Source organism: Heliconius melpomene, chromosome 8 (genome assembly GCF_056956725.1).
Source record: "Heliconius melpomene rosina isolate 202511_hmr_F chromosome 8, ASM5695672v1, whole genome shotgun sequence".
In the NCBI taxonomy this organism is placed as follows: Eukaryota; Metazoa; Arthropoda; class Insecta; order Lepidoptera; family Nymphalidae; genus Heliconius; species Heliconius melpomene.
In genome coordinates, this window is record NC_140396.1 from 2206060 (window position 1) to 2228643 (window position 22584).

Below are 22584 nucleotides of genomic sequence, written 5' to 3' on the forward strand. Positions count from 1 at the left end.
AGAGACTGACCCGCACTTAACCTTTTTTTTCATTATTCTGCACGAAGCAGTATAAAAGGAAATTTAAAAATTATAATATATTTATTGAATTTTATATCATTTGATAGTTACCATAAAGCATGCATATGAAAAAACTCGATATTTACATAACCAAAATTGAATTTCGTCACCATTAATTTCACGTGACAACGTGACTTGCTAAATTCGGGGAATTCTTAGACAGGAAAAAAAACAATTATCGAACAAACAATCTTATATCAAGAACGAATATGTGATAATTATTAACATAAATTCACCTGTTGATTTAGTCTATTATAACAATTATATTTAACAACAATATTTTTATTTATGCAAATATAAATTTTCATACCACTTTTTTCCGAGTATCATTTAATTAATATTTAATTATTTATTTTTTATCTATATATATAAAATCGAAAGGTCACTCACTCATCACGAAATTTCAGAAACTACATGTGCTAGGAATCTCAAATTTTGCATAGGAGTTATTTATAGGACATAGGTGCTCGCTAAGACGGGAATTTGCAATATTCGACTTCTAAGGGGTTGTTTTTGGGGTCGAAAGTTTGTATGAAACTTCATTACTACAAATGCTAGGAGTCTCAATTTTGCATAGACGTCACTAGGACGTGGCCATGGAGACAGAAATTAATAATAACATAGTTCACGCGGGTGTAACCGCGAGCGGGCCGCTAGTTATTAATATTTGATTATTATTTTAAAGCACACATCGCTTTAAAAAAAATACTTAGTTACCATTCCATTACATTGAAAAAAACGAATTTGCGCTTTTTATGTAGATGGGTAGGCAGAGGAAAACTTTTCATTATACATAAATTAATTTTATTTCCCCTCTGATTGAACGCATAACCACTGCCTTTACTGCCACGTCGTACACTGTTCCACTGAGCCACGACAGCCTCAAATGACTCAATGTGAGCCTCAAATGAGAAATATTAAGAAAAATAAGTCATTAAGTCTTAACACTAGGTTCCCTCTGCCTACTCTGCTGTGTGCGGGATACAGCACGTGAAGCTGAATAAGTCAAATAAATAACACAGCATAGTACTAAGGAAACTTAGTGTTAAGACATTCCGTTCACCACATCTCGCGAAATCTGGAGACATTGCCTGTTGAGTGGCGGAACTCAACACCGCGCTTTGCCTCGACACCAGAGCGAATAAATGGAAATATAAATTTAAGTAAATGTTTCATTACCTCAACTGAGCATCAAACCTAAAACCAGTGACGTTTACAGTCACACTTTGTATCCCTGCGCTACTACAGTTCTGGATATTAATAAATAGATCGCTATTATATTAATTTCTGTCTCCATGACTACGTCCTAGTGACGTCTATGCAAAATTTGAGACTCCTAGCATTTGTAGTAACGAAGTTTCATACAAACTTTCGACCCCAAACACAACCCCTTAGAAGTCGAATATTGCAAATTCCCGTCTTAGCGAGCACCTACATCCTGTAAGTAACTCCTATGCAAAATTTGAGATTCCTAGCACATGTAGTTTCTGAGATTTCGTGATGAGTGAGTGACCTTTCGATTTTATATATATAGCTTACTAGCGGCCCGCCCGCGGCTTCGCCTGCGTGAACTACGTTATTATTAATTTCTATCTCCATGAGTACCTACGTCCTATAAGTGACGTCGATGCAAAATTTGAAACTTCTAGCATTTGTAGTAACGAAGTTTCATATCAACCCCAAAAACCACCCCTTAAAAGTAGAATATTGCAAATTCCCGTCTTAGCGAGCACCTACGTTCTATAAATAACTCCTATGTAAAATTTGAGATTCCTAGCACTTGTAGTTTCTGAGATTTCGTGATGAGTGAGTGACCTTTCGATTTTATATATATAGATAATATTAAATGCAACCATTTACACACACTACGGTGAATGCTTAAAATGTTTACAAATTTGAGGTAATCTCTGATCCCAGAACAAGACAAGGTTAAATCTATATAGAATAACAGGAAAATATTCATTGCAAACGATAAGTTACTAACCGAATGTTTCTTTAAACGAAAGATCTTATATTATTTCACAACGGCATGTTTTTAGATCAATTTGTTCATCAACTCACCAGTAACACAAAGCCCAGCAACTGCCGCACGACCCTTGATCTTTAACTTCTGTAACAGCGTTATAATGTCTCCAATCAAAGGTGTCAGGAAGCTCGACTTGAGGAATCGAAGCTTTAGTCATCGGGATATCATTATCATTGCGCAAACTAGGTTTCAATCCTAAATACTTTTGAACGGTAGGCGGTGTACTTGAGTCTTCTTCTTCTTCGTGTCAATGATTGGAGAATTCATGTCATATTTTGCCAGTATTTAGCCACGTTGACTGCGGCATCTGTTGCCTCCATCAGATCGTCATGTGAGCAGGTGAATGGACTTGAGTTATTTAAGTATATATACATAGATAAGTCTATAGGTGAATATATACATACATCTACAATATATACTTACAAATATACAGAAATATGTGTGTATGTATACATAGAGTAAGTTCCCTAATCTTACAATATGGATCACCGTTGATTTTCGATATGTATAGTTGCTAGCGAAGTTAATTTAGTTATATCAGGTGATTCTGCCTCGCCTCTGAATCCCATACCACCCCGTCAGTTTCAGTCAGGCAGCCATTTCTTGATTTGTTTCAAATTTAATGAAGATTTTTGGTAAATTATCTAAGAATATTATAATGCTGTTGTTATTTATTTAGTCATAATGATGCACACACTTCGAACTTTGTTGCAAAAGTTTCTAATTCGCATATTGATTATTAATTAGTAAGATTGTTAGAACATTTGTACCTTTATTACTTTTTGATGTAAAATTGTTATTCTTGAATAGTTTACCTTTTTTTATTTATATAAAAAAAACAATTTAATTTATCTTCATATATTTGTATTTTATTAAAAGAAAACGATACTGTGGTCCATATTTAGGGACCTTATTCTACACACGAATATATAAAATATATATAAGTAAATACGTACATAAATAAAAATATAAATAAGTAAGATTAAAGGAATAATTTAAAGAGATAAATAATGTGTTTTTAGTTTAAGCTGATATTTGGTTTCATTTGGATTATGATCTACAGAACCACCAGGGATATGTCTCTTTACTCTCGAATCCGCATTTTCTTTTTCACATGTGACCTGAATGTTCTCTATTTGGAGCCATGGTTGTTTATGTATTTTGGAATTACACAATAACACATCCGAAGTATCAATTATGTCACAGTTAGATAAAGTGCCATCTAAGTCGCAATTTGTGGGTGAAACTCTGAAGTTTAGTTCTATCAGCTGACCAGCTACAACTTGTACAGTTGCTGACAGAATTTCAATTAACTTATGATGTCGTTTTACGCCAGCAGACTCTAGATATTTCTGCAAAGATTTATTTGCTAATTCTTTAAATTGTGGTTCATTCGGATCCTGTTCAGAAACACCTCCCAGAATTGAACGTTTTTGTACAGATTTTGCGTCTGATTTCGAAATTAGATTTGTATTTAATGCATATACATCCATTTCTTTTTTTTCCATAGATGATTGAGCTTTAGGAACTGTTTCATAATGCTTGTCTGTACACTTATATTCATGATTTTGAACACTTACACCTTCTCCAACATCTTGTATTGTGGCAGAACATTTAACATACTTATCGGCTTCAACATTAGCAACATCAATAGCTTTAAGAATAGCTTCAATAATGTAGCAGTTGTTAGCATCATTCTATAAAAAAAAATATTTTATTAGCTTCACGCTGTATCCCGCACACAGCGGGGTAGGCAAAGGAAACCTAGTGTTAAAACACTCCGTTCCTCACTGTTCACCAAATTCTGCAGTCATTGCGTGTTGAATGGCGGAACGCAGCGCTTTGCCTCGACACCAGAGCGAATAAATGAAAATATAAATTTAAGTAAATATTTCATTTCTTTGAGTGGGGATCGAACCCAAAACCATTGGCTTTTACAGGCACACTTTTTGCCCCTGCACCACGACTGGCTTCAATTCAAAAAATTATAAAGAAAGAACTGCTACTGAATACTAATATTACTAAAAGCTTCCTCTTATTATTTACATATTTTTATTTAAGATTATTAGGAAAATATTCTAAATAGAATAATATGATATGATTTATTATACTTACTCGTACAATCTTCTGGGCATTAATTGAAAAACCTTCATAATTATATTGATGATTGGGTAAATTATTCAAAAAATCAAGAAATCCGGTAAGAAATTTCTCTTTTTGTTTAAAACCTACATCTGCGAAACAGGAGGTAAATAGAAAACACTACAACTAAGAGCGCACGATTGAACTGCAAGACAATAGACAATATCAAGACGAGACGAATACACTGAAATGAAGAAAAAACTGCCTCACCTTGACTATTTAACGTAAACATATCGTATCTATACCTATATATATATATACTAGCGGCCTCGCGGTTTCACCCGCGTGAACTATGTTATTATTAATTTCTATCTCCGTTGCTACGTCCTAGTGACGTCTAAGTAAAATTTGAGACTCTTATTATTTGTAGTAACGAAGTTTCATATAAACTTTCGACCCCAAAAACAACCCCTTAGAAATCGAATATTGTAAATTCCCGTCTTAGCGAGCACCTACGTCCTATAAGTAACTCCTATGCAAAATTTGAGATTCCAAGCACTTGTAGTTTCTGAAATTTCGTGATGAGTGAGTGACCTTTCGATTTTATATATATAGACTAGCGGCCCGCTCGCGGTGTCACCCGCGTGAACTATGTTATTATTAACTTCTGTCTCCATGGCTACATCCTAGTGACGTCTATGCAAAATTTGAGACTCCTAGCATTTGTAGTAACGAAGTTTCATACAAACTATCGACCCCAAAAACAACCCCTTAGAAATCGAATATTGCAAATTCCCGTCTTAGCGAGCACCTACGTCCTATAAGTAACTCCTATGCAAAATTTGAGATTCCTAGCACTTGTAGTTTCTGAGATTTCGTGATGAGTGAGTGACCTTTCGATTTTATATATATATAGAAGATATTTATGAAAATATCACATGATTAATTAATTAGAATATAGTGATATATCAATAACATATTATATGGTTCCCTACAGTTAGTATCTTATTATCTTAGTTACAAAGTAAGCAATTTTAATTTTTAATTAATTAAGATAAGACATTTAATTAAAATTAAAGATATACTTTAATTTTAATTAAATAAATCTTTTTGGGTTCTGTACTTTTTAAGGAAAAAAAGGAATCCCTATAAGATTACTCTTTTGTTTGTCTGTCTGTCGAGACCCTTTATCTCAGGAACGCTTAGAGGTATTGAATTGAAATTAAAATAATATATTCACATCTACGGCCCCATGATTTCCTAATAAAAATATATATTTCTAGATTTACTTGAATAAGGCCGTTTATATAGCAAAAAATGCGTATTTCGACACTATCAAGGGAATCAAATTTCACGCTACGTCTCTAGCAGATAGCCAGAGAAAACAGGGAGTCAACCAGTAAATTGATCTTCATATTAACATTTATAAATATCAATAATATACTTATTTTCGAAACATTTCACAATTCAATTGATTACAAAAAAATCCAAAGCTCAATAATGTTACTATAGCAAGTTCAGTTCGTTTAATTAATAGAATAATAAAAAAAACACAATTTTCTTTGCAAAAACATTTATTAAAAAATCATCAAAAGTATACATAAACATTATCCTTAAGCTTAGTTTAAATTAGTAGATATTATTGAGTGAATTATTAAAGCTAAGTTACAATTATCAGATTCATATATATATATATATATATTTTAAATTTATTAGAGAATCTAAAGTTAAGACACTCTATTTCGCACTTTCCCGCCGAATTTTCGAGGCATTACGTGGCGGAACTCTGCGATTTGCCTTGTTACCACAGCTTAGAATGTATTAAGTATTAGTTAAGCACCTTTCAAAGGGCGCAGGACCGGACGGAGTGGCGAGAATTAGGGGAGGCCTATGTCCAGCAGTGGACGTTGAAAGGCTGATGGATGAATGTCTGGAAAGCACCTTTGCCCGAATTTGAATTTACAATGTGAAGCCGTTGCATTAGAATCCAAAACTAAAAATGCCGTTTCTTTTGTTTAATAATATATTTAATCTAGTAGACATTTTGAAGCCTGTGACAATAGATTGCGTACAGTTATATATAAAAAATCAAAATTTCTGAGTATTAACTCCTCGTTGTTTCATAGTATGGGTTATTAGTATTACGTTATTGGTATATTATGACATTATTATTATATAATTTTCAAGACATGGCACGAAAATATAAGGTATACTATAAGAAAATATAAGTCAAACTTATACTAACAAAATTAGAAGTAGATTTAGATTGAAGTATGAAAAAATAAGAAAATTTTGATTATAACAAGATTTATGAATTTCAAATTAATAGACAATTTTCCAATATATGTAAAAACTCAATATATCAATAACAAGTATTTGAAATATGTAGCTAAATATTTTTTTATTTTTCACTTTCACAGCCCAATAGTATAAGCCTCAAATGCCGAGATTCTTTTTAGGTACATTTTTATTGCGATTATAATAAAAAAAATATATAATTAGATAAGATTTTTGGGCTCTTATAACGTTTTTTTTTATATAAATTACACATTCTAAAAATATCCTTATTGCAATAGAATAATAAAATTACAATTGTTTAATATTTTAAATATTGTATGTTATATTATCTTAATTTTATTTTTAAGAAATAACAATAAACTTGAATTAACAAATAAAATGTATATGTAAATCTTCCTTTACCACACAAAGCGACGATATTTGGTCGCAATCACAGACCAATGAAAATATAAAAATATACATATTTTAATTATTTATATTAATTCTAAATTTGGATTAACAGAAAGAGAGATTAAAAGAATTACAAAAAATCTGTCTCTGTGCCATCTAACGCCATTGTAATTTCTTATCAGATTTCAATTTCAAGCTTATGAAAAATCGATTTGTATTTAGATTTACACGTCATATCGTCATGGAACCTACATTATTTATATTTTTATATTATATAATTTTTATAAAATATTAAACAACAGAGCTGCTCGCCATCTGGTTCACACCACAAGTGCCGTCGCCGCGGTACACGCGGTAGTAGCCCTGTTCTCCCCACGACTTGCCCCATGAGTTCTTTACTATCCAGTATGGTAGATGCTTGTGGAACAGTGGGTAATCTGGAGGGAAAAACGAAGGGAAATTTTATACAATTAAATAAATAGAAGCCATAGTGGCGCAGGACGCGACAGTTGTGGGTTCGACTCCCACTTAGGACATCATTTATTGTAATTTTCTCGCTCTGGTAATGGTAGTGTCATTTTTTCGCTTTTTTATTTAAAACATCTTAAGATGGCTAGGAAGATTATAAATGTACGAGTATACTTGATGATGGTGGGTTCTATTGCCTAAGCGCTTGTTTTAAGACGTATGTCGAATGGCGGTACTCAAAGCCGCGTTTAATCTTACCAAATCTACAAAATTAAAAAAACAGTGAGGAAATTATTTTTATTTTTTAATAGTACAAAACAGAATATTATTTAAAAATGTACCTTTCATTCCATATCCAACTATAAGAACACCGTGGTCCAAATTCTTAGGACTGCATAGAACCTTCCAAGGATGAGAAACTCCTCCAACGTAGAACTGCATAGCGTTAGCATTAATACCTATAAAAAATATATTTTACAATATTTTTTAACATAATTAGCATAAAGATGAACTTGTGGGTCTATTCTATATAATACTAGCGGACCCGGACGCGGCTACGCCTGCTTGAAATATAAGAATATAATTTCTATAGAAATATAATTTCAATCTAGATGAAATGCTAAAAGTGACTATTATATTTATTTTCATAAGGATGAATATCAAAATGACGCGGTAACGAACGCGGTCGCGTAGCGACGACGGTTGTTATTAAAATGGCAGAATAAATTGCATGTCAAATTAGAAAGTATTTTAATTTATTAGTACATATGTTTAATGTAATATTATATAGCCTATAGCACTTCTGAAGAATGCAGCTTTCATACAAAACAAAAACAAAGTAAATCGATCCAGTAGATCCAGAGATCTTAGCGTTCAAACAAACAAACAAACAAACAAACAAACAAACTCTTCCGCTTTATTATATTAGTATAGATAATATTATATTATCCATACCTATATTGTAAATTCGAAAGTAACTCTGTCTATCTGTCTGTCTTTTACGCAATCAGGGCCAAACTGCTAATTCAATTGTGATAAAATTCTCTCTCTCTCGGGATGAACATAGGATACTTTTTTACTCATATTTGTAATATTTTCGATATATACCAATATATTAAAATACTTAAAAAATTGACATGCAATTTATTCCGCCATGTTAATAACATCGTCGCTATGCGACCGTTGCTAAGCAACGATTTGCAAAGATAACGTCACTCAAAATGCGCTTACTTAACGCATCTCTCTATTGAAAACTGAAAATAATTTCATAAATATATTTAATAAATATTCATATAGTTCAAGCGGGCGTAGCCGCGGTCGGGTCCACTAGTATACATATAAATATAATATTTTAATAATAGCCGAAAAATATAACGTAAAATAAAACATTATTTTAGTATTACATTTATTATGAAATATTTGGATAAACTTAAAATAATATATTGATGACAGAATAAGAGGTCGTCCAAAAATCACGTGAGGCTCGAAAGAGGTGATCCCCCCACCATCACTCAGTCATCGGCAAACACAACAAAGGAGTGTAGGAGATATCACGTGTATTTATTTAGCAAGCACCTTGCTTGCAAATCCGTGATCCGAGGACCATAAACATATGTTCATTAAATAATGTTTGTACTACAAATGTTTTACCTATTTATTTAATATTTTAAATAAAAAAAGACATCACGTGATTAACGGACGGCCTACTTTCAAACCACCTTCAAAATTACATATAAAACAAAATTTTCTTCTAAAACATAAATATTCCTAATATATATTAGTCCGAAATCGAACTTACTACATTTGCATATACGTATTATGTTGTAATTCATCAACGATCCTACATACCTATTGAAATCGGTCCATTCTTCACGAGCCACTTGGCCATATCGGTCTCATTTGTAGTGATGTTCACGGCGCCGGTTATCTGAACCTTGGATAGCGTTTTGTTGAACGAGCACTTGTCGTCTTCGCCTTCGTATGGATAGTCAGTTTCTGTTTCTAAACCACCAAGTTGTTCTATTGCCCTATAAAATAAATTAAATAAATGCTTAGTTAAATTAATATTTAAATTATTTTTTTTAGCATCATGGTGTATCCCAAATGGGATTTAATTTTGTTCTATAAAAATATTTAGAGAATTCCATCTTTTTCTCTTACAACATAATTTTATAGTTTTAATGCCATAGAATATACAACTATATTATTTTTAGACATTCTGTTCATAAGACAGACAGTGGAAGATCAAACAAAGCAATACTACGGTACCCGGGGCCAGAAATCTATGATTCGCAGGAACAGGTCATCGAATGGCCCACTTGATAATTCGAAATGACCCACTTTCATTAAAATAAAATACTTATATATAAAAATAAATCGCAAACAATAGATAAGAAATAACCGTAACCTAACCAATAATGACTATTTTCTTATTATGTGTTATCTTCAACTGTACTATCAATTTCGTCTCATTCGTAACGGTAATTTTTATAATTTTTTTTTAGCGTCAGCTGTATCTTGCACACTGATAGAGGGAACCTAGTGTTAAGACACTCCGTTCCCCATTTTTCACCACATTCTGGGGGCATTGCGTGTTGAATGACGGAACTCAACGCCGCTATTTGCCTTGACACCAGAGCGAAGAAATGAAAATATTAAATATTTCAATCCCCGAGTGGGAATCGAACTCACAACCGTCGCGTTTACAGTCGCACGCGTAGATACACGTTATAGCTTATTAAAAAAAAAGTACACATTTAACGACTGGCTATCTATCCAAATCTAAATAAACTGGCGAAGGTCACAGGATCAATTATAATAATGTTTTTCTATTACATTAGTCTAGTTAATAGATAAGAGTAACACAATTTGAAGTGATAAGTGATTTATTATTTATTTCTTTGCATGCAAAGTACACGGCAAGAACCTAGAATTAAAACTTCTATTTTTCTCTTGTTTTTAAAGAAGTTAAATGCTGAATGTTGAAACCTAACGCCGCGCTTTTGCTTCCCAGGTCGAGAATATTAAAAAAAGTATAATCAATAATTAGGGACTTTTTTAATATCTTACATTTTCCTTGTATTGTGAGCTAAACCTAACAATAATAAATCAATTGTAAATGTTTATATATAAAAATCCCCTACACTTATGAGATCTAAAATTCCGTGTGATGACATGACATTCAGACATGTTTTCTAAACACCCTCGAACTACAAATTTATGTAATTAGATTTTTATCTCATTTATTAATACTGCTTTCGACTTTCTTTTGAAAATAAATTAAAAAAAACATTAAAAATAAATTTACAAATTTAAATAACAAAAGAAAAACTTTTAAGTTTTTTAAACTTTAAAGTTAATAAATATTTTTTGAGCTCCTAAAATGACATTTATTTATGTTTACGCTTCAAATTTCATGTAGGTATATTCCGTTGTTTATAAATTCAATTATAATGCAATTATAATGTCGTGAATTTCCGCCATTTTATTAAACAATGAGGTACGCGCGCCACCGAGTGGATTGCGTAATTAATTTTTGTTTGCATAACAAGTGTATGTCGGCCGATTTGTATGATTCATTCAAAGAATTCAATATCATCCGCCCCAATAAAAAATAAATGCATTTATTCGCAATAAAGCTTATGGTTTTGAAGATTGATTAATATGTAAATTGATTACTATTTGCGTTTGATTATTTATTTATTTCAAAAAAAGTATGTTTATATTTGTATTTTATTTTGTACAAAATGAGTGCATACGAGCGCAAAGTTGTTAACTTTTAAATATTTAACTTCCCGTTAACCTACTATCCCGAAATTGATACGAAATTCTCGGTGGGCGAAACCGACTCGCACTTGGCCAGTTTTTTAATAATTATTCTGCACCATGCAGTATAACAGGAAATTTAAAAATTATAAAACTATTAGCGATAGCAGGTGGAGTTACTGCCGAGATGATCAAATATGGTGGATCACGCGTATTGTTCTGGTTTTTCTGTTATTTATGCTGGTAATGAGAGGAGGTCCGAGACGATTGGCAAGGTGCTGTCGTCCTGCCTTTGTATAAAGGCAAAGGTTCACAGAAAGACTGAGGAAACCATAGGGCTGTCAGTTTGATTAACTTGGGTAGTAAAGTTAATGCTAAAATATTAGCGAGAAGAATGCAAGAGAGATTGTTGTGAAAGGCGAAAGGCTGTTGTGGGAGGACCAGGGAGATTTTAGACTTGGAAGAGGATGTATCGATCAGAAATTTTCCCTCCGCATGATTTAGGAAAAATTCTTGGCAATGAACCAAAAAGTTTTGTGCTTTTATGGACTTGGAAAAGGCTTTTGACAGAGTTGTAAAGAAGAAATTATGGAAGATTATTTCCACGCGCGACGCGCCATATTCAAGAAACTCCTACATAGGAAAAAAACAATTACGATCCACACAGTCGTCGAACATGTGTTCTTATATCAATAACGAATGTATATAACGAAACAAATAACTATTATTTACCTAAATTAATTTATTGATTTACTTTATTGTTATAATTCCATTCGATAACAGTATTTATATTTTATAACAATATTCTTTATTTGTATTGCTCTTTTAAGGAAATTATATTCAATGTAAAATTACATACTATTGAAAACACCTGCAGATATAGTAAGAGAGTAGTTTAAAAAGTAAAAATATACAAATATTAATTGTCACATTTTATTTTCTCAGTATCGTTCTTTCAATTAACTTTAAAAAACCTCCGCTTTAAAAAACATACTAAGTCCTTAAACTATCTCATTCAAATTGAATTTTTGCATTTCCAAATTTTGGTTTTTCCTGCATTACATAGTAGACAGAAGAAAACTTTTCATAATATATAAATATTTTAATTTCCTTTCTGAGCCCCTCTGACATGAGCTGCCCCACACTAGCCTCAATTGAATGAGACATATTAATAAATAGATCGCTATTATGTCACTTTATAATATTAAACGTAAACAAATGACTCACACTGCGGTCAATGCTGAAAATGTTTACAAATTTGAGGTAATCCCTGATCCCAAAACAGAACAAGGTTATATCGCATTAGTCCACAGAGAATAACAGGAAAATATTCATTGCAAACGATAAGGTACCAACGGATGTTACTTTATACGAAAAATCTTAAATTATCTCAATAAAATGTCTATATTTATATATTATTAGCATTAAATAAAATAAGCATCATATGGGTTTGCATTATTTTTGCACTCAAAGGAAATTGTAGCACAATTACAATAAAAATACAATAGTCAAAAATCTCTTAAATTTTAAGATTTTAATTTTATTTGTAATCCCAATAGAAAGGCCTTCCGAACTTTTGCGGTTGTTGCTTTTCGTAGCACTGACAGTAGTGATAATTTTATGTATTTCAATTCAAGTTTATCTAATCATATCTGTAGGTAGAGAGAACTTAGTGTCGAAACACTCCGTTCTGCGCTTTCTGCCCAAATTTAAGACATTGCATGATAAGTAACTGACTGGCAAACAATGATTTGTCAGAATGGGGAAATAAAGATAATTTATCACTGCGTTACGACCTAAGAAATTCAAAATTATTAAAAATAATAAGAATATTTAGAATACATCTAATTTAGGTACCTGTAAGCATTATCTGGCAAACCGCCATTGCATCCATCATCTAGCTTGTCGCAGTCCACCAACTCTTGCTCTGAAAGCGATACTAAGTTGTCAGTCTTAATCTTCCACTGACCTTCTACGTTACCTGTAAAATAAATATATTTGTATGTGTTATAAAAAGTTTTAGTTATAAAAAGTGTCTATAAAAGTTTATATAAATTTGTGTTGAGAAAAAATTTTCTTCTTGAGAATATATTCCCTGAGACAGTTTACTTGCATATAATGAAATGAAAAAAGTAAATTAAATACTAATAAGTTGAGATTTAAAAAATATTATCACATAGTGGGGAACTGAGCGTCTTAACACTGGGTTCCCTGTGCTTACCTTGCTATGTGCGACATATAGCATGAAGCTGATTAAATTTTTATTTTTTTTAATTATCATATTCTGCATTCTACCTGGGAACCGCTCATTTTTCAGCCTATTTTATAGACTTTATAATTTATTTGTTGGATTGGAATCAACTTCACATCTTTTGTGGCCATGGGAACTTATAATATTCAAATTATTTATTATTAATTATAATTATTTATTATAAAATTAAAAAAATTGAAAACTTTAAAAGATTTTTAAGTAAGTTTACAAAATACAATAGTTCCATTTTATCAATTTGTTCATCAACTCACCAGTAACACTAAAAGCCCAGCAACTGCCGCACGACCCTTGATCTTTAACTTCTGTAACAGCGTTATAATGTCTCCAATCAAAGGTGTCAGGAAGCTCGACTTGAGGAATCGGAGCTTTAGTCATCGGGATATCATTATCATTGCGCAAACTAGGTTTCAATCCTAAATACTTTTGACCAAATTCTTCGTAAGTCAAATCAGAAAATCTGGTGACTGCATAGGTAGCAGTTCCTCTTTCGTGAGTGTTTAGTTCGTGAATTTTCTTTAAATTCTCCTTAAATATATTGTATCTATTCCGCATTTTTTCGTGGTCATCTAAGTAGTCTGGTTTATACGTAGCCAAGAAATCAGCAAATAAGTATCCAGCTTGTAGATCACGATGATGTTCAGTAGCGGTTTCCTGATGGTCGCACGACACACGGTATAAGGGTGGGAGATCTGTCCACGTTCGTAGCCAAATATTTACAGTACACAATTTATTTTCATTATTTTTGCTAACTTTGCAGTCGTCCCTTGCAGTTAGCGCATAACAATCTGTAATACCGACTTCAACTTTCATTCTATAATGCAATCCGGCTATTTCCTGTTTTTCAATAGATAGTACTCTTACTATTTTTTGCTTGAAAGGATGTATGTACTTCGCTTCTATATGCTTTAGAGCTTCATTTGCTAAGTACAGAGCTTTTTCTGGATTGTCAAATTCGATATGGGCTTCTAATGGAGTTTCTATATCGTGACAATCAACTTCTATTTTTCTTCCATCAGTAGACCATAGGCGTTCCGTAATATGAGAAGTACAATGCCTTTTTGGTAAATGTTTAATAAATTCGCATTTTGTAATATCAACCCACTCATATTTTAGACAGTTTGTATAACCAACGTCGAAATCAATTACAATTATTTTTCTCGAAGTTATTTTACTATTGTAACTATTAATTTGTAGCACTCTTTGTTTATAATTATGATGTGATGCCATCTCTAACTTTTGTAATGATTCTTTTACTAACTCCTGTATATTTTTTTTCTCCTCAGACGTAGCATCGGTCATATTTGGCAGTATAGATATTGATCGTTTACTTCGAAACTGCTGCGGCTGACCACAAGTAACACTTACCTTCTTAATTTTCTTGTTATTTTTTGTCATCCAAATGTACGATGTACATGACTTTGAAAGTTTAGCAGTATCAACGAAACACAAGTACGGAGATTGGTGTAGTTCTATCTGCTTGGAACAATTTGTCGAGCTAACTATAAAGTTCAATTTAATCGGCGTCTTAGAATCAAAACTAGGAATCATAGATTTTTCCCCTAAAGCGATAAGTTTATTCTTTAGTTTTGGCGATGCTTCTAATTCATCAATGGATTTTTTTAATAATTCTTTCATTGATAATCCAGTTATACTCTTAAAGTCTTTTTCATCATCGCATACGATAACCAGACTATCTACGACCAAATCATCGTCAGGAGATGGCCATAATCTTACATAACAGAGTCTATGGTACATTCCCGATAACTCATCACAATTTGCTATATCTGCCTCATCTTGGTGTCGCAAACAGTAAGTATAAGCTGTTTCGATATACATTTTCACCATATTTACACCCATGTTTATGTTATTCTGAAATGCATGAATGGTTATAAGCTTTTGCAAATTGTTGGTATCAGATTTGTCGTTGATATATTGTACAGCACGGTCGGCATAATAGTATTTCGTATCTTCATCAATGTAATCATCTTCAGATTGTACCACATATCTCTTTACTCTTACTACACCTTCATTTTCTTTTTCTTTTTTATTATTCTCCTTCTTACAATTGACATTTATTTCTTTAGATTTTAACCAAGGTCTATCCCATATTTCTGCCTTGCAATGCAATCTATTTTCAGGCTCTAGAAGAGTACAATCCTCCTTGGGTATCGAATTGTCCCCAATTAAACATTTTGTGGGAGATGCGGAAAATTCTAAATTAATGAGTGTTCCTGCAACAACTTGTTTAGTGATATTATGTATATTTATTATTCTATGAATGTTTTTGGCATTTGATATTTGTTGATATTTGGTTAAAGATTCCTCGGCTAGCATTTTATATTCATCATTTACATTTTTGACTGCTGGTGCTCCTACGCGGATATGACGTTTTCTTCTATCATTAATATTTGCTTCGTCACTGTTGATAGCTCGGTTACAATGCACGTCTATTTTGTGACCCTCTCGCCATGGGCGATTCAATACTTCTGCATGACAATAATGTTTTAGACTTTCATTACAATCAGGTGAAGTTTTCGAGGAACACGATTTTGGAATTGCTACATAGTCTATTTTATAAATTTTCCCTGAAACGAGTTGGCTCGTTACCCGATGGACTTTAATGGAATGGCTAAATTTTAAATTCTCACGTTTTAAATATTTCCGGAACGATTTTTCAGCCCAATTTTTAAATTCTACATTATTTGGATTTTCTTTTTTTGGAGAACCCTTCAATGACCTTCGTTGTCTATAATGTCTCTGCATTTTATCAGGAGAATCATCTGGTTTCATTATGGTATACTCTGCTTCTTCTGGGTTATAATCCTCTTGAAAATCTTTAAAGGCAGTAGAATTTAAACCATTGTGGTTACATTTAACCGTACTTTCTTCTTTCTTAAACCAAGTCTGTGTCCAAATTTGTGCATAACAGTAGACCAAATTATTGTTATCTAATATTACACAGTCTGTTGATGTCGGTTCCATATTACTGTCCAGTAAACAAGTTGTTGGTGTAATGATAAATCTTAATAGAGTATTCAATCCAGCCACAACCTGTGTTGACACGCTTTGTATCTGAAGTAGTTCATGATGTCTTGTAGATTTTTTGCTTTGCAAATATTTTTTTAATGATGTTTGTGCCATAAGCTGATATTTAGGTTCATTCGGATTATGATCTACAAAACCACCAGGCATATGTCTCTTTACTCTCGAATTCGTATTTTCTTTTTCACATGTAACCTGTATGTCCTCTTTTTGGAGCCATGGTTGTTTATGTATTTTGGAATTACACAATAGCACATCTGAAGTATCAATTATGTCACAGTTTGTTAAAGTTCCATTTAAGTCGCAATTTGTGGGTGAAACTTTGAATTTTAGTTCTATCAGCTGACCAGCTACAACTTGTACAGTTGCTGACAGAATTTCAATTAACTTATGACGTCGTTTTACTCCAGCAGACTCTAGATATTTCTGCAAAGATTTATTTGCTAATTCTTTAAATTGTGGTTTATTCGGATCCTGCTCAGAAACACCACCCGGAACTGCACGTTTCTGTACAGATTTTAAATTATCATCACACGTTGTGTTGTACTCAATACTGTGTAACCATGGTCTTTGCCAAATGGTTGAATGACACAAGATTTCAACAGCGTTACCGTTCTTAGAACGAATTTTGTATGTAATTCGTGTAAGTGTACCGGCTACAATTTGTACAGTAACCTTTTCCACATTTATAACTTCATATTCTTCACTAAGATAATTTTTTTTCACAAAATCGTGTAGCGACCCTCTAGCCAATGAAAGGTATTCTGGATCATTAGGATCTTTTGTAGTTTGTCCGCCAACAAAATAATTTGATGATCTTTTTTCTCTTTTAGTTTGTTGAACCTTTTCTTTAATTATATCGCAAGATACTTTAATTCGCCTTCCATCTACCAGCCACGGGCGATCCCATATATCGGCTTTACAATTACGCATAGGTTCATTCTCCAAGAGTTCACAAGTACTTAAATCACTATTGTCTTCATATGAGCACTTAGTATAGGCTACTTCGAAATTTATCTGAGTAAGTAATCCACCGACAAGCTGAGTTTTTATCGAATTTATTTTATTTAACTTTTGCCTGTTGTTTCTATTAGATTTAAAGTCTAAATGCTGTAAAGCTTCGTCAATCATTTCTAAAATTCGAGGATCTTTCACTGATAGTTGTGAGTTATGTAATTCTAAAGTCTTGACAAACTTGTCACCTGTAAGATATGGTGTACATTTATAGGAGATGGTTTTCTCTTTGAGCCAATGTCTTTCATGTACAATCACCTCACAAACATTAGCATCCATATTTTGTAACACAGTGCAGTTAATTCTTTTTATATAAGGAACTGTTTTATTACAATTGACATAAACAAGTCTTAAAGAAATATTTGTGAGTCTACCAGAAGCTACTCTGGTGTTTGCTTGCAAAATTTGGTCAATTTTCATTGCATTTGTATTTGATAATTCTGATTCAATTTTTGTTAATGCTTCTTTAGATAATTTTAATAAAACAGGATCATTTGTGGGAATATTTTCAACTTTACTTATTTGAGTATTCTTTTTCTTTTCATCGTAGCAAAAAGCGCTTAAAACTTGTGGTTTTTCTTCATTGTTAGCTTCAATAATGCCATTACATATATTAGTTAATACATCTTTATCCAAACATTTACCATTATCACAGGGAATAACTACTCGAATTTGGATATAGAAGAAGCGTTTTAAGTTTTCAAATTCCTCCTCTGCAGCAATAACATCCTGAAGCACTCTGTTTCTGGCATCTATATTGTTTTCATTTAAGTAGTCCACTAACTTTTGTCCTAAAATATATAAATGCTGTGCATTTTGTATATTCTTTTTGATTTTATGAACTTTTTCAGCTAAAGACATTATATGCAAGTCATTTTCATAACTTCGTCTTGTTCTTCTAAAAGAGTGATTAGTATCAAAACCAGCAGAGTTGAAAAAATTTATTAAATCATCTATAGCTTTTCTTTTATCTTCACTTATGTAACTTGATTTGCCCTCATATTGAACTGGCTTATGCTGAATTAGACTGTCACTATTATGTCTCATTGCCTCTGATTCTGAAATTTGTTGTACTTTTATATTTAAGGGATATACATCCATTACATTTTCTTCAAGAGGTGATTGAGCTTCAGAATCTGTCTCATAATGCTTATCATGAGGAATTATTTGTTCCTCTATATTTTTAATATCTTCTTCGGTTATCGTTTTTTCTTGTTGTGGTATGGCCTGAACATTTATATTATGTATGGCCTTAAGAATTTCATCAGCTGAACCGGTGTTTGCAATTTTGTCATAGTCTGGTGTAGGTTGTGGTAAAACATTCACATTATCATTGTCACCCGAAGGAAGATTAACATCATTGTTTTCGTTATTTGCATCATTACTGGGTATGAATTCACCTTCATCACCAAATTGCCATTCCTCAGTACAATTGTTTGACAAAATTGCTCTATATTTAGAACCATCAGGCAATTTGATCCAGCTTTTTTCTAATATTGATATTTTACAAGTTTTGCATTCAATACAAGTACTATCTTCACTTGAACACTTATTAAATTTAACTTGCAGTGTTAAAATGTAACGAACACCATTCACAACCTAAAATAGAATAATTTATATTAGTTTCTTTTGTTATATTCACTGTGTACATTATTAATAAGAAAATAAATCAGCTTCACACTGTATCCTGCAAACAGCAGGATAGGCAGAGGGAACCTCGTGTTAAGACCATGTCCCACTTTCTGCCGAATTCTGGAGGCATAGCTTGTTAATGAAATATCATTATCTATAATAAGGTACAAAAACAAAAGTAAAAATATATAATGATATAATATAAATGCAATATTAGTAAATCTTCACTAACTTACTTGAACTTGTCTTTCAACATCCAGTACACTTTCTACAGAATGTTTCACATTTGGTTCATGTCTATCTAAATGCCTAATAGCTAAAGCAGCTAAGTCATTGACTCCTGGAGCTTCTGGATTTACATGACTAGAGCACCCAACACATGCTCCCCCAGTCTGTTTTCTTGGAACAGCAATGAACTGCTCACCAGATGTGACCTTTGTAATAAGAAAATTCTTCAATTTAGTTTCTTTTATTAAAAAAAATTTTTATATAAAATATATATAAATTTTAACATAACTACTAAACCATATGTTTTTATCAAGCTGAATAAAAAATCTTATAAATTGTATTGTTGTCTTGTATTACAACTTATTTATAACAGATTGTTTACCTATTTTATTTGTGTTTGTTATTTATTTCAAGGAATAACCATAGTTGAAATTATATTGTTAGAAATCAGAAGCAGTTAATGTTTTTTAAAAAACATGATATAAACACATATCATCTGTATGTTTCTAATAATTCACTGATTTTATTGACACAATTCCACTAATTTTATTGACTTTTTCCCCTACATCTACCCTCTTTTACACATTAAAAACCATACTTAACTTACATCAGGATTGGGTTGCACTTCATTGTGTAAGTGGACTGGTTCATGTGCAATAGCTATTGGGGATATAGTAGTTTGGTCATCCACAACTTCCTCAAAGTTTCTATCATTTTGTTGCACATCATAATTATCTATACAGATGTATTCATTATTTTGAACATTTACACCTTCTCCAACATCTTGTATTGTGGCAGAACATTTAACATACTTATAGGTTTCAACATTAGCAACATCAATAGCTTTTAGATTGGCTTCAATAAAATAGCAGTTGCTGGCATCATTCTACAAGGAAATATTTAATAAATAAAAGAAAAAATATACAAAGAAATTTAAAATTAGGAATATATTCTAAATAAATTAATATGTATATCTAATCAACGAATTCATAAAATATAATAATAAAAGGTCAATGTTTTGTACTCAAGTACTCATTTAAACGATAACCTTACTAACGAAGTGCAAGAAAAATATGATTTATCATACTTACAATCTTCTGCGCATTAATTGAAAAACCTTCATAATTAAGTTGATGATTAGGTAAATTATTCAAAAATCCAAGGAATCCATTAAGAAATTTCTCTTTTTGCCCACTATCTATATCCGCGAAACAGAAGGTAAATAGAAAACACTGTGTAAATAAGAGCGCACGATTAAAACGCATGATGACAATATCAAGACGAGATCATCGCTGATCACACGACACTGGAATGAAGAAAATCTGCGTCACTGACTATTGTAACATATAGGAATGATTTAATAAACAATGTATTGTCATAACATTAACTAGAAAATGCAAATAATAACTCGGAAATTGACATTTGACTGATGGTGACGATACACAGGTTAAAAATGAAAAAATAAAATAGACAAATAAATTTCGTACCGTACGTTACGATAATATTGCAGAACAAACGAAATAAAAATATATGGGTCATACACAAATCGCGACCGCGCGAAATCGCGATGTGTACGAAAAAAAAAGTGAAATATTTGTTCAAAATCACTCTCATTTAATTCTTATAGATTAACCTAATACAGGAAAAATATGAGACCAGATCATTATTGGTTTTCGAAAAAGATATTCGACGCATAATTTTTTTGATTTGATTTTTAATATTTTATACATAACAATAACAACTTTAATCGGTAATAACTGCAGAAATATTAACTGTGTCGCAGTTATTAGCTTCCGCCTCGCAGCCGGTGAAGCTAATATGTAAATCATCTGCTGGTGATGATGATCAATGTCGATCAATGTTTTGTTTAGCTCTGCTTGCCTCACGTCTTCGTTTTTTTTTCTCTTCAGTGCTTTAGAGCACCCCAGATCTATTTGAATAGGGCAATGTGGCTTGAACAATGTAAAAAAGGTAGCCAAGCTAAGATTTCGTTATTTAAGGTAACAGAAAATATGTCAACAGAAAAGATTTCCCAATCGAAAATCAGCAATGGTCTTTAGTTTTCAGGGATAGAGAAATGACAAGTAAGATTTCAAAAATACTCCTTTAAATCCATTGTGCCTATATAATTACAAATATAAGTAGCACATACTTACCAAAATACACTAAAAATAGGAAAGATGCATTGACCTTTTACAAAATGAATAAAATACACGATTCTTTTTATTGGAATATAAAAATACACATCCGTCTTGCGTAATGGGTGTAAGCAAATTATAGCTGTCTAATATTACCAAATTAAAAGATATTACATTTAAAGTAACTTTAGTAGAATTTTTTTAAATGCAGATTTTTTTTGACCACGGAAAAGAGTCAGATACGTGTAACAGCTAGTTTATTAGAAATTATAGTAAAAAGGCTGAAGCACATTTTGGAAATTATCATTAAAAAATCAACTCAAGTATATTCTACGCTGAAAATATGTGTGATTTCGATGACACGGGCGTAATAACTTAAATTACAAATTTTTGAAACTATGAACTACGAATCTGAACATTCCACAGATTGGAATTTTAATTTTTTTCTTTACATTTTTTTTTTAATTTTGATGTGTAGATTATCCACATATCATAAGGGGGTAGGCATAGTTAAATTTAGAATAAAAATCATTCTATTTTCTTTTATTTGTTATAGCTATTGTAATATAACACTCATATGAGTATGACCCATATACGCCATTGACTTTATACATGATTTTTTGTAAACACTTGTATTATATAAATGATTCAGTTCTTGAAATAAATATGTACTTGTTTTTTTCTATCGTAAGGTACTCAAAATTGAATTGTATATTATTGCACGCAAGAACGTCACACGTTGTGACTTCGATTTCCACTCGGGGAATCAAATATTTTCAGTCTGGTAATGAGCCAAGCGTGGCATTGACTTTGACCCACCACTTTAATACGCAATGCATCAAGAATTCAGGGGATAAGTAGAGAAAAGAAGTGTCTAAGTGATAATGGAAAGTTTTAATACTAGGTTCCCTATGCCTATAGCAAAGTACGCTATAAGCAGAATATACTGTGAAACTGAATAAAGATATTTATAATCACCTTATATGCTAGGCTACCAGGCAACGATTGTTTGTGAAAAAAATCTAAACAATAAAATGAAAAACAACTACACACTAGCTTTAAGTTAAAATTATGTTAAAGAAACAAGAATTCTTTTTCTATTAGGTCATCTTATACTAGTATCATTGATTTAAAATTACACAATTTCGAAATATCCTTTTTCTATATAC

The 22584-nt window shown here is 31.9% G+C and overlaps 2 protein-coding genes across 2 annotated transcripts; both read right to left on the minus strand.

Moving 5' to 3' along the window:
* Positions 1-3010: 3010 nt before the first annotated feature.
* LOC146536642 (cystatin-1-like) lies at positions 3011-4339 on the minus strand. Its single transcript, XM_085189138.1, has 2 exons — positions 4202-4339; positions 3011-3783 (listed from the first exon to the last, which is right to left on the minus strand). The coding sequence occupies exon 2, from the start codon at positions 3592-3594 to the stop codon at positions 3082-3084; it is 513 nt and encodes a 170-aa protein (XP_085045264.1). The 5' UTR covers positions 3595-3783; positions 4202-4339; the 3' UTR covers positions 3011-3081.
* A 1385-nt stretch (positions 4340-5724) lies between these two features.
* LOC146536643 (uncharacterized) lies at positions 5725-20756 on the minus strand. The gene is made up of 8 exons (XM_085189137.1): positions 20369-20756; positions 19885-20163; positions 19286-19483; positions 13613-19016; positions 12947-13070; positions 9173-9351; positions 7666-7782; positions 5725-7293 (listed from the first exon to the last, which is right to left on the minus strand). The coding sequence occupies exons 1-8, from the start codon at positions 20540-20542 to the stop codon at positions 7148-7150; spliced, it is 6621 nt and encodes a 2206-aa protein (XP_085045263.1). The 5' UTR covers positions 20543-20756; the 3' UTR covers positions 5725-7147.
* Positions 20757-22584: the final 1828 nt, after the last annotated feature.